The sequence below is a fragment of the Perissodus microlepis genome, chromosome 7 (genome assembly GCF_051167445.1).
Source record: "Perissodus microlepis isolate ML-2025 ecotype Zambia chromosome 7, ASM5116744v1, whole genome shotgun sequence".
In the NCBI taxonomy this organism is placed as follows: Eukaryota; Metazoa; Chordata; class Actinopteri; order Cichliformes; family Cichlidae; genus Perissodus; species Perissodus microlepis.
The window spans coordinates 22,824,775-22,838,675 of record NC_140467.1 but is presented as its reverse complement, the minus strand read 5'-3'; the positions used below and the strand labels follow the sequence as shown (position 1 = coordinate 22,838,675).

General features: G+C 39.1%; 2 protein-coding genes across 11 annotated transcripts in view; one reads left to right on the top strand and one right to left on the bottom strand.

The window, feature by feature from the left end:
- The window catches only part of cep290 (centrosomal protein 290), a 40,469-nt gene extending 33,471 nt beyond the window's left edge, over nt 1-6,998 (top strand). For 5 of the 10 annotated variants that reach the window (XM_084934231.1, XM_084934230.1, XM_084934228.1 and 2 more), the window contains 11 exons: nt 644-767; nt 1,233-2,006; nt 2,251-2,385; nt 2,898-2,984; nt 3,144-3,308; nt 3,415-3,537; nt 3,682-3,851; nt 4,175-4,316; nt 6,094-6,167; nt 6,272-6,366; nt 6,532-6,998. In XM_084934231.1, the coding sequence (XP_084790357.1) occupies nt 644-767; nt 1,233-2,006; nt 2,251-2,385; nt 2,898-2,984; nt 3,144-3,308; nt 3,415-3,537; nt 3,682-3,851; nt 4,175-4,316; nt 6,094-6,167; nt 6,272-6,366; nt 6,532-6,776 (2,134 nt within the window). In that variant the 3' untranslated portion in view covers nt 6,777-6,998. Of the gene's footprint in view, nt 1-643; nt 768-1,232; nt 2,007-2,250; nt 2,386-2,897; nt 2,985-3,143; nt 3,309-3,414; nt 3,538-3,681; nt 3,852-4,174; nt 4,317-6,093; nt 6,168-6,271; nt 6,411-6,531 lie in introns of those variants that run through there. The other 5 variants (XM_084934234.1, XM_084934235.1, XM_084934236.1 and 2 more) reach the window with 3 other exon arrangements.
- A 969-nt stretch (nt 6,999-7,967) lies between these two features.
- Nucleotides 7,968-13,706, bottom strand: rlig1 (RNA 5'-phosphate and 3'-OH ligase 1). The gene is made up of 7 exons (XM_084934238.1): nt 13,496-13,706; nt 10,027-10,144; nt 9,831-9,926; nt 9,399-9,515; nt 9,028-9,225; nt 8,714-8,883; nt 7,968-8,551 (listed from the first exon to the last, which is right to left on the bottom strand). Exons 1-7 carry the CDS (start codon nt 13,583-13,585, stop codon nt 8,381-8,383), a joined length of 960 nt encoding a protein of 319 aa, XP_084790364.1. The 5' UTR covers nt 13,586-13,706; the 3' UTR covers nt 7,968-8,380.
- Nucleotides 13,707-13,901: the final 195 nt, after the last annotated feature.

The window sequence follows — 13,901 nt, the reverse complement described above, 5'->3', positions numbered from 1 at the left end:
AATGTCCTAATGTGTAGATTGCATTTAGGCGGGCATGTTTATAGTTTTCTAGGCTTCGTCTTTTTCTCTTCTTGATGGAGAGGAGGCCGTTCTTGGAACATGATAACTTTACGAAACAATAAAAGAATCTGAATCACATACACAAAATTCAATATTATCTGTAGTGTGCCGTTAAATTACATACACACAAAAGAGGCAGTAAACATGAACTAATTGGAGAATTAAAACTCACAATGAATTCTTTTAGTAATAAATACGCAGTAATAAACATAATAATATAATAAAACTAATTACAAACATACACTGTAAATACTGACCAAAACACCAGTGGATTAGTTATGAAAAAACATGCTTACAGTAATCATATTCAGATTTCAAGACTATGCAGCTGGATGTCGTAAAGGTAACCACAAATACAGTCTTTTAATTAAGAAATATCCAGGATTAATACGGCAAACCTAAATCAAGTTCATGTGTGCATGGATACATAAAGATGATGCCACTCGAGCACTGATGTCCTTGCTTTTGCCTGTACAACTATACGTTTCAGTGCTTGTAAACTGTTGGTAATTGTAGATTCTGTCTGATAGAGCAGCTTTACATAGTCCAAACCGAGGCTTTTGTTTTCTTACTCAATGTACAGACAGCAACAGGCTTTACCGCGTGACGGTGCCATTGAGGATATGATGCTGAGAAACCGCTTCCTGGAGGAGAGACTCCGTTCCTTAGAGAGCCAGGTTATCAAAGAATCTCCATCAAGACCTTCTGTAAGTATTTATTTGACGCTGAGATCAACAAATAAGATACATGTAAGAATTTCATCAAGCGAAACGGCAGCTTCCAACTTTGAAATATGGAAATTTGTTGGTTTTACTCATTTTATATTCATTATTCTTAACTTTGCGTTTGTTGGCCACACAGAACATGGGATTTAATGTTAAGGCCATTATTTTGTCAATTAATTTCTTTGGTTGCTATTCATAAGGGCATGGGTGTACAAGTAAACATCTGTTTATATGTTATTGTCATTGGCAGCTCTAATTGGAAGATTTTTTTACTCTTATTTATGAGTATGCACCTTAAGCAGAAGCCGAGGTTTGCCTGTTACTTTTCAAAAATAACATAATGAAAGGGGGGTTTAGTTAAAATTAATTTCATTTCTGCATTCACCCTTTTTTTACGTCCAGTTTTCTTAATACACGTCTTTAATTTAACTGTGTTTGTCCACGAAGGGAAAAAGCATCTCTTCTCAGACTCTAAGAGAGATTCGTTCTGCTACTTTTGATGTGGACAATGGGTCATGTGAAGGGCATGTAGGTTCCTGTTCTGTCAAATCCTGCAGAAGCCTTCTTAGCACTGAAACTGCTGAAGATACCTTTGACCAACAGAGGGAGCCAAAGCAACCTTGGGTGAACAGAGAAACCCAGACCAGCTGTGCAGAAGCAGATGATGTTCACAGTAAACAAGCGCAACCAAGCTCTGAAGCTCCAGGCGATCTCGAACCAGATGTGACCAGAGAAGTAGATCTTAGAACTGATAATGCTGAAGATGATGAGAAACAAAGCGAAGGTGACATTTTAGAAGGCACAGAAGAAATTCATTGTGGCTCTAAAGTTCATACACCTGAAGACAAGGAAGAAGAACAGGCCACAAAGGCAAGTGAGCCTGATGAACTGTCAGGAAGACCAGGATCGGTTATATCAGCTCCTCCAGCAGAGGCAGTTACAGATGATGAAATGAGTGAAGTGCCAAACAAAGAGGCTGTTGGTGACCAAGACGATCAAAATACAGATGATAATGATTATGGTGTGGGAATCGCATCAGAGAAGTCACAGCAGGTGGACGAATGGGTTACACAGAAAGATGACACAACAAAGAGTGCAAGTGTGGAAAATCCATTACATGAAGATGAGGACCCCAGCTCTATTCATACCAAACACTTCATCAGGAACAAGATGGATCATGAAGTACAAAAACGTGAAGGCAAATCTGTGAGCTGTCGAAAGGTATCTGAAGGCTTCTGTAGTCACCCTGCTGGAGTGGTAGTGCTGTGATAGCATTAGACATGGAAGAGCAAAAATTAGGCCATGACTTGCTTTGTAGTGTGCAGTTGTTTCTTTCCCTCACACCGTCGATCATGGACTCGATGTTCCCAGTGGTTTCTGCACTCCCTTTGCAATATTTTGTTTCAGTTTAATTTGATAACCTTTATTTCCACCTGGCTCACTCTGTGCCCTTGCTGTCCTCTAGACTTCAGGACGAGGCACCAATACTCCATCAGAGAGAGAGCAGGACCTCCAAAAAGAAAACCTCAAGCTGGCCTCTGAGAACCTGGAGCTGCGCTTTCAGCTGGAGCAGACCAACAAAGACCTGCCGAGGCTCAAGGTAGACATTACCGAATTAGACTGAGGTAGCTGATCAGTTCAACACGAGCGCTATGGATATATGAAAACATACATAATAAATATATATATATATATATTTTTTTTTTTTTTTTTTTTTTTTTTAATAAATGTTACAAGCTGCAGATCTGGGAGAGCCAGTTTGGCAGAAAGCTCTGACTGGAAACATTTCCTGTGTTAGAACTATAATTTTAAAATATAAAGAAGACTATTGATGGCACCTGGAGAGTTTACCTCTTCATTAAACGCATTTGCCTTAATTGCTTTAATGCCTTAATAATAGACCATTTACAAAAATACATAAAAAGTATGAAAGTTTGCTTTAATAAAAAGTGATTTCATCTGTAGCATCATTTTGTTTTTCTTTCAGCACCACATTAAGAGGTTTAAAAGAATGGAGCAAATCTATTGAATTAATACTTTGATTTGGACACACTGGAAGTAGTTTTTTGGGGGTTTTTTGCAAAAGGTGTTTTGGTTTTTTCCTCCCTACAGAATCAAGTTGCGGACCTTAAGGAGATATGCAACGCACTGAAAAAGGAAAAGACAGAGGCAGAAAAAAAGCTGGCTCATATACGTGGAGTACGTTTTTGTTTTTTTTTTCTTTGCCTACACGATCTTTAAAACAAATGAAAATAAATCTGTACATAGGAATTAAAACAGAATCACCTTGAAACACAGCTAACAAAAAAATGAACTAGTTCTGATCTAATACATGATTTGTTCTGTGATCCTCATCAGGGTGGTCACAGTGGTAAAACAGTGCCCGAGCTCGAGAAGACAATTGGATTGATGAAGAAGGTGGTGGAGAGGGTGCAGCGGGAAAATGAAGCACTGAAGAAATCCAGCGCCACTGTGAATCAAGACAAAGTCACTGCCCTGGAGAAAGAAAATATTAAGCTAAAGGTTGCCAACGCCTGTCTCGCCTTAAACATCACAAGCGTTATTTTGGGAAGGTTTATTTAGCATCTCTGTTCTGTGACTGCAGCTTACAGTAAGCGCTGTTTTCCAGGCCGACTTTGAAACACTGAAGCGTGAGGCTGAAACTGAGCTGAATTCCAAACTTGAATCCAAAACCAAAGGACTGGAGAAAATAGTGATTGAAAATGAACGTCTTCGAAAGGAGATTAAAAGGGTAACTTCTTATTATAAGTTAGTTTTAATGAAATTGGGTCGGGGCAGAATTAGTTATTCCAAAAAAAAAAAAAAACAATCAAAAAAGTCTAAATGCTTGTTTTTGTCTCTTGGCTATGCTTGAAAATGTGTGTCACTGTAAAAGGAAATGGAGGCTGCAGAGAGGCTGAGAGTGACCAAGATGACTCTAGAAGTGACAAATGAGAAGCTTGAGGCAGAGCTGGAAGACACCAAGCAAAGACTGAGGGAAGCTCTGTCCAGGCCCATCACAGAGGGAGTGGACACTAAGACCATGAAGTCATCTGTGGTAACCAGGTCAGCAAAACCAGTAGTCTTCCAGAAAAGGGCACTTAAAAGTAATTTGTAAGCTTTAGGGTTGTGCAGCAGGTTAAATCAGCAGCGTGTGACTTAAATGCACAATCATTATCATGCCCATGGGATTCAAACTCTGGTATGCTGCAAAATAGACTGTCGCTAACAGGCTTAGTCAGCATTATGCAAACTCTTTGGTAATAAAGGCTGTTCATTTACGTCAGTCTCATGCTCAAGCTTTAATAAGACAATATTAACAAACAGCATGTTTATTTACTTTGGACACAATTTGACATCTGATGGTCATTTGACTTCTATTTGTGCAGGATGTTTGAGAACAAGATGAAGGAGCTGGAGAAGGAACTCTCCCAAAAGAACATCCGACTGTCTGAACTCAAACAACAGCTGAAAGAGATGACAGAGCGGGAGGAGAGAGCTCAGATAACAATACGACAACTCGAGGATCAGGTGGCAAAAACTTTAAAATGTGTTGCTGTTATTTAAGATAGAGTGCTGAATCTAGAAGTCATGACAATCTTTGGTAAGCAGATACTGACCAAAAATGTCCATTTTTCAAACTTCTTGTTATTACCCAGGCTGTTTTTAATCTAGCATCTTATCCCTCTACTGCATGACTTTTTAATTTTTGGGGAGCTTTAGGGTCCCTAATAATATATCAATCATAAAATTTGACACCTTGCCCCCCCCCCAAACAGATATTGGTTTGTTGCTTCAAGGCAACACTGTGCGACAAGGGTAGTAAAACGCCAAGTTATTCTATAATAAGTTGCATTAGTACAACAAGGATGAACAAATAAATAAACAACAAATAAACAATGTAAACATTTCACAGAACAATAAAACACCAAAATACATCCAACATTTGACCCTAACCCCATGCATGCACGCGCACACACACACACGTTGTTTCTCCATCACTTTTGGGGACATTAAATTAACTTACATTAATTTCCTGGAGACTTATCCTGACCCTACCCATCACAAGTCCCTGCCTGAACCTTACCCTAACCCAAGCCTTCACCCTTAAATTTAATGATTTACCTTGCAATTTGTCCCCATAAAGTAAGCGAGACCTCACAATGTGAGTGTGTAAACAAATTTGTGTCCCCACAACAATAAATAATACACGACCACACACACTAACACACACAGACAGTTACTTTACCAACTGACCCCTGAGCTCCTAAGTGTCCCTCAAACCTCATTCAGGCATCCACTCCTCTACTTCACTGTCACTCCCTGAAAGCTCACTGTCCTCACTTTCTGAGGACAGAAAGTGCACATTCCCTTGGTTTCCTTCCATAAAAGGTATTTACATCCATGTCCTGTAATTATGAGTAGATTGTGAAGTAAAAACATTGACTATGATCATATAAATGCACACAAACACATCTCTACACACATATGCAAATGCATTATATTGCCTGAAAAAAATTGGGCTAACTGCGCAGTGTTGCCTTGAGGCAATGAATGAAAATTAACAGTTTTACTGTATAAATAAAATTTAAAAAGTAGAACAATCAAACATGCTTCTTAACATATTCATGCACATACAAGTATTTTTAATATACATGTATTTCACTATAAACATGTAAAATAGTGATCTGTATCTTGCCTCCTAATGAGATGTAGTGCACCTTGCAGAAAGGGCCCCCCCCCCCCCCAAAAAAAATGAAAGTCACACCACCTTCAACTCATCATTTTATTGTAAAGAGATGTGCCTGGTAGCATTATTTGAAGGGCCAGTGTAAAGGATGAAAATGTGGTTTGTTGCCTCAGGGCAACGCTATGCAGTAGAGGGTTAAGTTAATTTGGACAGCAAATTTTTTTTTGTAGTTTTAGTCATATTTTGACAAAAGCATCATTTAGTTTTAATAAATTCTTTTAGTTTTATTCGACTTCATGTCATAAGATTATAGTACATGAAATCTAAAGTTGATTCAGTGGAATAAAATATAAAATGTAAAAGTCTGTTTTTAGAGTTGCTCCACAGTTTATAACGCGTCTTATTTTCCTTGACATCAAATGCAAAATGAGTTGACATTTTCTGTGGACATTTTGTCGTGTTTTCAAGAGAAGCTTTAGTTTTTAGTAGTTATCGTTCTTTTTTCTGTGGAAAAAAGAGATGACAAAATCTATGATGTAACACGGTTAGGTCTGTGACAAAAAGTTTTGTCTTTTTAGGTGCTGTATTTGATTGATACTATCAGTTTGTCATTCTTAGGCTGACGTGTTAAAAACCTTTCCTGCTGCTGGAAAAGGTGATGCAGGAAGCAGCAAGGCCTTCCAGGAAATCCGGTACGTTAAACTTCGCATGAAAATTATTTTTCTTCTTTCTTTGTCTGAAACATTCAACTTTACATTTTGCTTTTGACTAAACTCTACATGTCATTTACGTGAAGACTAGCCAGCACTCAGCTGGGAAAAGAGAATGAAGAAATGAAACGAAGGATGCAAGAATACAGTGAGCGATACGGCGAGACGACATCTAAACTAGGCGAGTCTTCCAGCTACACTATTGTTTTGTCAGCGTGAATCTGAGGGAGGTTGGGACTTTTTTTTTTTTTATATATATGTGCCGTCTTAACAAACACCTTGATAGGTATGAGGTACAGTACTGTCTAAGGAAGAATCATGATGGTTTCTCTTCTTGTGTCCATAGATTATGGGAAACTCAAAAAACTTCTGCAGGCAGCTGAAACTGAAAAAACCAAACTTCAAGCTGAGGTCACGAAGCTGAAAAAAGAACTGGAGAACTTTGACCCAGCATTTTTTGATGAAATCGAAGACCTGAAATATAACTACAACTTAGAGGTGAAGAAGAATGTTCTGTTGGAGGAGCAGCTGAAAAAAGTGTGTCAACAATTTGGGGTAAAGGCAGAAGTGCCCAGTGTGTCTATCACTTAATGTGTGGTATGTAAGTCATGCTTTTACAGTCACATTCCTTGGAAATTTTGAGAAAGAGTTTCCTTTTAACAATGAAATGACGCAATATTTTTGTGTTAATATGTGAATACTAACTTATTGTTGTGAGAATGTAAATTTGTACGTAACATGAAAGTTTTTTTCTGTGTACTGTAAGTCACTTTTGTATTCTGTCAAATAAAAATTTGTTGAATAAAATGTTAATATTTATTCATTCATTCTTCACTTAGCAACAGATGAGTTTTGGGATACAGTATATATAAAGTGGTCATTTTTAAAGGGAACCCCGGCTATTAAGACATGTTTGCGCTAAAATATGCACTGTGCTTTCAATAACATATGTGGTATTAAAATACGCCAAATGTTTTCCTTTTAAGCACATTTTATATAAAACCGATTTACCAGTAGGCCGCCATTGTTATTTACTTCTCAATGCACTCTGGGTAGTGACGTCACACGGTTGCACCGGATCGAGTTCAGTTAGCAGCGCACTAGAAATGGTTTCAGTTCAACGTTTCCAGTTTGAACCAGAACAATCAGAGAGAGAGAGAATGAAAATAGTCAACCAGCACTTATTTTAGATGAAGATGAAAACAATCCGTCACACGAGGACACGAGAGTGAGGGAAAACTACTGGTGTCTGTGCGGCTACTGAGAGCGTTTGTTGTAAAGAGCTCAGTTTTATGGCAGCAGCCATCCATGGCATCGCATGATAAAAACATTAATAGAATTCTAATTTTTATTATACAGTGAAATTACGATAAAATGTCATTGGTTTATTTCAATAATCCCGTCCGATGTTGTACCAAGGTCCCAACGCAGGGGAAACAAATTCTGTCGGGGATTTGGCACGGGCAAGCAGTAACCGCACAGACACCAGTAGTTTTCCCTCACTCTCGCGTCCTCGTGTGACGGATTGTTTTCATCTTCATCTAAAATAAGTGCTGGTTGACTATTTTCATTCTCTCTCTCGGATTGTTCTGGTTCAAACTGGAAAGGTTGAACTGAAACCATTTCCAGTGTGCTGCTGTGAACTCAATGCGGTGCAACCATATGACGTCACTACCCAGAGTGCATTGAGAAGTAAATAACAATGGCGGCCTACTGGTAAATCGGTTTTATATAAAATGTGCTTAAAAGGAAAACATTTGGCGTATTTTAATACCACATATGTTATTGAAAGCATAGTGCATTTTTTAGCGCAAACATGTCTTAATAGCCGGGGTTCCCTTTAATAACTTAACTTGCTAAAAACAAATACCAAGTTGGTCAGTTATTTTTACATTAAAGCAGTACACATCTCTGCAAAAACCATCTTAAGTTTTGATTCACTCCACCGTTTCTTTTGGGTGCCAAACGTTAAACTTTGGCAGTCAGTTTTCTCCTTATTTCTTCCACTAACAGCTCACTCACTGTAAGCTACTCTTAAGACTTTCATGAATTCAAAAAGCAGCAGTTCTTAACTGGTTTCTGTGGAATAAATTAATCTATATGAGTATAGGATTGTAAATCACTCGCATGGAATTACAGATGAAATATCAGGGATCTATCAGCAAAGCGGCAGATCCTCACAAGACCGCATGGACTTATAGCTCAAAGTGAATGTCCTGAAGCCGGCTGAAGCAGTGTCCATTTAGTGCTACAAACGATGTAAACAACTCCGTGCTGCCATAAGCGTCAACACGGATGGCCGTCGGCTTGTTACCAAGGCAAGTGTTCGCTTCTGGCCACTTCAGTCCCAGGTGATGACGATGAACCTAACAACACACACAGAAGAGCTTGGTGCCTGATTTCACACTATTTAGAACACTGAAGCATGACAGCATTGCTCCCTGTAAACTGCTTATGGCAGCTCAATCTTTTAATACAGATACTTAAATCCATTTTATGTCATGAATAATATATATATATTATCCCACCTTGATGAGAGTGCCGTCACTGCAGTGCCAGACTATGCCCTCAACTCGACCGTCTGGATTCTCGTGAAACCAGGAGCACAGCTGCTGGAAGTCCACAGGTGGTGGGTTTCTGATTGGGACACTCCCATGTGTAACCAGGCAGTGGACAGGCTGTTTTTTGCTGCCCAGCCCTGTTTGTACAATATTAATGAACCTTGGTTTACTTCAGTTTTTCTTTTAAATCAATCACCCAATGAAGTTAATTAATGTTAATCATTTATTGTAATTCCTAACCACAGCTTATATATAAAAAAAATAAATGTAGTTTCTATTACCATAGGGGTTTCCATTGACGTTGGTTCCAATAAGCTCCAGTGTTTGTTCCTGGAGCTCAGCTAATGGGACTGATGTGATTTCTAACATGTCTTCGTTGTCACGTCGAGGCCTGAGAACAAGAGCAAGCCCAACGTTGTAATCCACCACAGAGGAGTGCCAGCAGTACTGCTTGTTGTCTCTCTCCACTGGAACCCAGCCTACATATTTATAACAACAAAGAAAAGTACTCGTCATGCTGATGGTTTCCATGTGAAGGACGATACTTGATGCTTATCGTCCCTTTGACACTTACCCCCATTTTTCTACATAAACTCTTTTACATAGACATAGGTGAATTCACTGCACACAAACTAAAATAAGAACTAAGAACCTGGAATATGTCCATGTTCATCGGGCACTGGACGGCCGCTGTGATGTTTGACTCCATGAGCTGGGATCCATGTTTCTGGCACCGGTTTAAAATCTTCCTCTATGTTCCACGTGAAACCTGAAAGAAAGCCCGGAAAAATAAAACCCTTCCCCACTGCTAAATGTGTTATGTATTAACATTTTCCAGGCCTTTTCTTTTTTGGTCCACACTCAATATTCTCACAATTAGCCCCATAAGTTTCTGGTAATTATGCTTGTGTATACCAATACAGTGGATTTTTAAGTAATACTGTTATTAAACCCTTTGAATTGAGGCTCAGAATCTGCTTCAGTCACTAAAAACCCACTGTGGTGATGTGTAGAAGCAATATTACCAAAAAAAAAAATGTGTTCAAAAATCTTGGGGGAACTGTTTTTGACAAAGTTAATCTACCTTTACAACTTTTGTGAGAATGTTGGTACTTTTTAAACCTCTTCTCTGTTTGTTTGTTTGGTCTTCTGTCAAGTCGAGCCCACAGGTAAGGCTGCCCTAAAGAAAACAGATCAATTCCACTTAGAAAACTACAAAGTAGTAGCAGTTTGTAGATGCTGACTAGGAAATGATCAGTGTTATTCTGAGATCTTCTCACCTTTATAAACTGTAACATAGCAACAGGTGCCATCAAGTTTTTCAGTGGCAAGCGCACTATGTATGTTAGCCTCCAGAGCAACAGGGTTCACATTTTCTGTGGCAACAACCTGAAATTGCTAAAGAGAAGCAAAACCACATGTTTCATCAGTGCAAGATATAAATGAAAGTGACTATACCCAACATTAGTAACGGTACCATGAATGCATAAATGAGTTTTCTACATATTATATAGCATCAAACAGAAGCCCCACATTATAAACCACCACTTTTCAATTATAAGTTTGGGCTTGATTAAAGAACCAACAACAGACTACATGACTGTGCTGACACTGAATCAGCTGCACAATTCATCTAATGCAATTTGAGAATAATTTCATGACTGCAAAGTTTTAGCAACCAGGGAATCAAAAGGTCAAATATGAATCTGTACCAGCTTCTTTTGCAATTATATGAAATATAAGTGAATCCCATGAAAAGTGATTCTCTTAAAGTATATCTCCTATATATCTATTAACAGGTGCTGATTCAAACAAATCATCATTATGCCAAGATTAAAGCGTTCTCTACAGCTCTAGATGGATGGATGAAGTATATCAGTTTGGCAAATGATTCAAAAACACTTATTTGAAATCTATCACTCCACTGAAAGCAAAATTATTTTCAAGTGGTGTAGAGTTTGAACGAATGCCAATGTGCTCACGGCACATATGACATGAATTAGCTGGTTGCTCCAGCTAATTCAGAGAAAAACTGTGCAAAGGAAACAGGCCTCCAAGAGCCACAAACTTTAATCCCAGGCTCTGCAGGGAACTCTTGCACCTGGTGGTTTTAAGGCACATGCATTTAAAAATCAGAGGATCAAATTTGAAAAACATTACAGTTTGCCAGTTAGCCTTATATCAAGTGGATAAGTGGATATGGCATGTTGAGGCTTGGGTGTGAAATTTATGGTTTTCCGGGGTTTTATCGTTAACTCGGTTACCCTGGGTCTTTTCCCGTGTTGTAGTTGTGTGTCTTATTTTGAAAGAAATATTTGTTACCATAGTGACCAGAGAACATTAAGGGGCAGAGAGGAGGATGTTACTCTCAATGTTGTTGGCGTATTTCACGAGGACGCTGCTAATAAAGTTACACAATTACACAATGAATTTGCGTTTATTATTATAATTACAAAATACCATTGTTTTTGTCTTGGTTGTTTCATTTTATTTTGCTGTATTTATCTGCGACACCTTAAAGGCCGGTCCATGAAAATATTGTCCGACATTAAACCGGTCCGTGGCGCAAAAAAGGTTGAGGACCGGCGTGAGTAACGGGCAGAACAATTACACTCTCTTCCACTAGAGAGCAGTACAACTACTTGCTCTAATTAAATAGGTTGCCAACTGCCGGGAAAACAGAAGATGATGAAGAAGAAATTAAAAAGTCATGCTGTGAGACGACGCAACACATCATAGCAATAGATAAATATTTGAAAAGAAAAAGTAGTCAATCTGACCCAGATGAAGGCCCTAGCATGAGTAGTGGTTCTGCTGTACCTGGTGCACAGGAAAAATGATCAATATGCTTTTTGTGACATTTTTGTTTGGTGGTGTGCCGTGTGATTTTTCTAATGTGAAATATGTGCCGTAGCTCCAAAAGGATGGTAAACACAGCCATAAAGTAATATGGTGGTAATTATATTTCTGTTCCATCAATAGGGTAACCATTCTGTACAAATCAAGTCATTTCTATGTTGTTTGGGCCTTGGACAGGCTGGAGACCTATGGATGGATGTTGTTTGATGTATCGCTGTTGAGAAAAATCTGGGGGGCCAGCTAGCATCCTGAAAGACACTAACAACACTTTTTCATCTTCTGCCTCCATTTCAAGCATCCTCCTCTGTCGCACAAACCCTCTGCATGGCCTTCTTCACTCTGGCCGTCCCCTTTTCTTCCCTGGCTCCATCCTTCTCTCTGTCTCCGAACATGCCTTCCAACTTTCCTCTTTGGCCAACAGCAGCACAACTTCCATCCACACCCTGTTGGCCAACAGCACCGTAGGCGGTCGTTCTTAACCCAGGCCTCAACTGATCTGCTATGGAAATCTCATTCTTGATGATTCACATGGTTGATTTACACCAGATGCCCTTCCTGACACAACCCTCCCCATTTCTGCTGTGTTGAGAACGGCACTAGCACTACATCGGCTTGTGGCCCCCCTGTGGTAGGGTTCTAAAAGAAAAACTAAACAACCGCTAAAAAATGAATAAAGAAAATGATAGTATTAAGTTACTGATTATCTAGGAAAATGACTGAAATAATTCTTCGATTTAACTTGAGGGTAAACAGCTAATGTGTGAAAACAGACTTTTCCTGTTATATGTAGTTCTATCCTGACACCTGCAGATCTCTCCTTTGAGCTGTGTATATTAACATCAGATAGTAATGCCTCTACAAGATCCCTCAGAGCTCAGTGAGGGAATAGTAACAGGGTCTAAAGTCTTTCGGTAATGAGCATCAGTAATTAATATCAATTCTCAGAAACAACTTTATTCATTGATTTTTTCCTGTAGGGTTTAAATTGAAACCAGTTTTATTGTTCTACAAGTCTCACTGACTACAATCCTGAAACAGGCCATCTATTTGCACTTCCTTATATCAAACTTGCAGTTAGGTTTAGCCTACATTCGAATTATGTAAAGATGCTCTCCGTCTTACACGTTATGAAACATTAATTTAATGTCAGGTTCTTCCATGTCCTTAACGATAGAGCTGAAATGTCCTTAAGTCTTAACTGGCACATTCTTCCTCTCTTCTTCTGCTTTCCAGTAGGCTGGCCAAAATTTTCTTCATTCCAGAGTTTGTTTGTTTGTTTGTTTTTTCCAGACTTGCAGTGACTAAGCCTGCAAGAGTGGTCTGCATATGTCTGACAAAGAAGATTTTGGTGCTTTGGTAAAGCTTGAGTAAGTAGGAAAAACCCTTCATTCACCCGTGCAGGTATTTGCTCTACTCTATTCATCACACAGCAGTGGCTCTACTCGACTCACTGTTAAAAAATGGAAAGTTGGCACAGCATATAACTGTTTGATGCCAGATTGCACCACATTTACAATAAATAAATAAATCAGACAGAAATTTCTCTGCTGTTGAAACCAGCTGCACAACTATTTGTCACGACGACCATGTGTCAGTTAATTTGCTCAACCTGTTGCCCTGTTGTCTACATTATGCAAATCAGTGTGGTCCTCTGCCGAGGAAGACCTGAGGTGTGTCCTCGTGCTACAGGCGAAAGGACAACAGTTAGCCACCTCCCCCTGCTCTGGCGCATTCATTTACTCTTCTTGCATTTCATTTCCAGTAAAAGATAAAAAGACACGACTAAGAACTTGTTCACGACGGGTGCTTCTCCGTGCTAACAACTGTAGCAGCAGGAGATACCCATAATAAACCTACTGCGCCTGATAATGTGTCTGCAGATGCATTCACCTGACAGTCGCGTTTTCTGGACTGTTCTTCCATCACGTCTGTTAGAAACACACACGGTATCTTCTGCTGTACGGAACCCAGGCGTCTCATTTCGTGTGCTTTCTACCAAAGCTGTAACTTAACGTTTACAAACATGGATGAGCAAAGCAAAAAAAAAAAATCAACAACGGTTTGGCTCTGGAGTTGTCTTCTTCTTCGTTGGTTTTATGTCGGTGAGTAAATACCGAAACGACTCATTACCGCCGCCATGTTGCTGCGTTGGTAACAACATGTACCCGTGTGTATTTGGAAGTATATATTTTTTCCTATTTTACGTGAAATAAATGCAAATAAATGTACTTTTACTCGATTGGCAGAGAAGATTTGTTTTTCATACTCGTCTCTGCTGCACAACCCACACATGCAT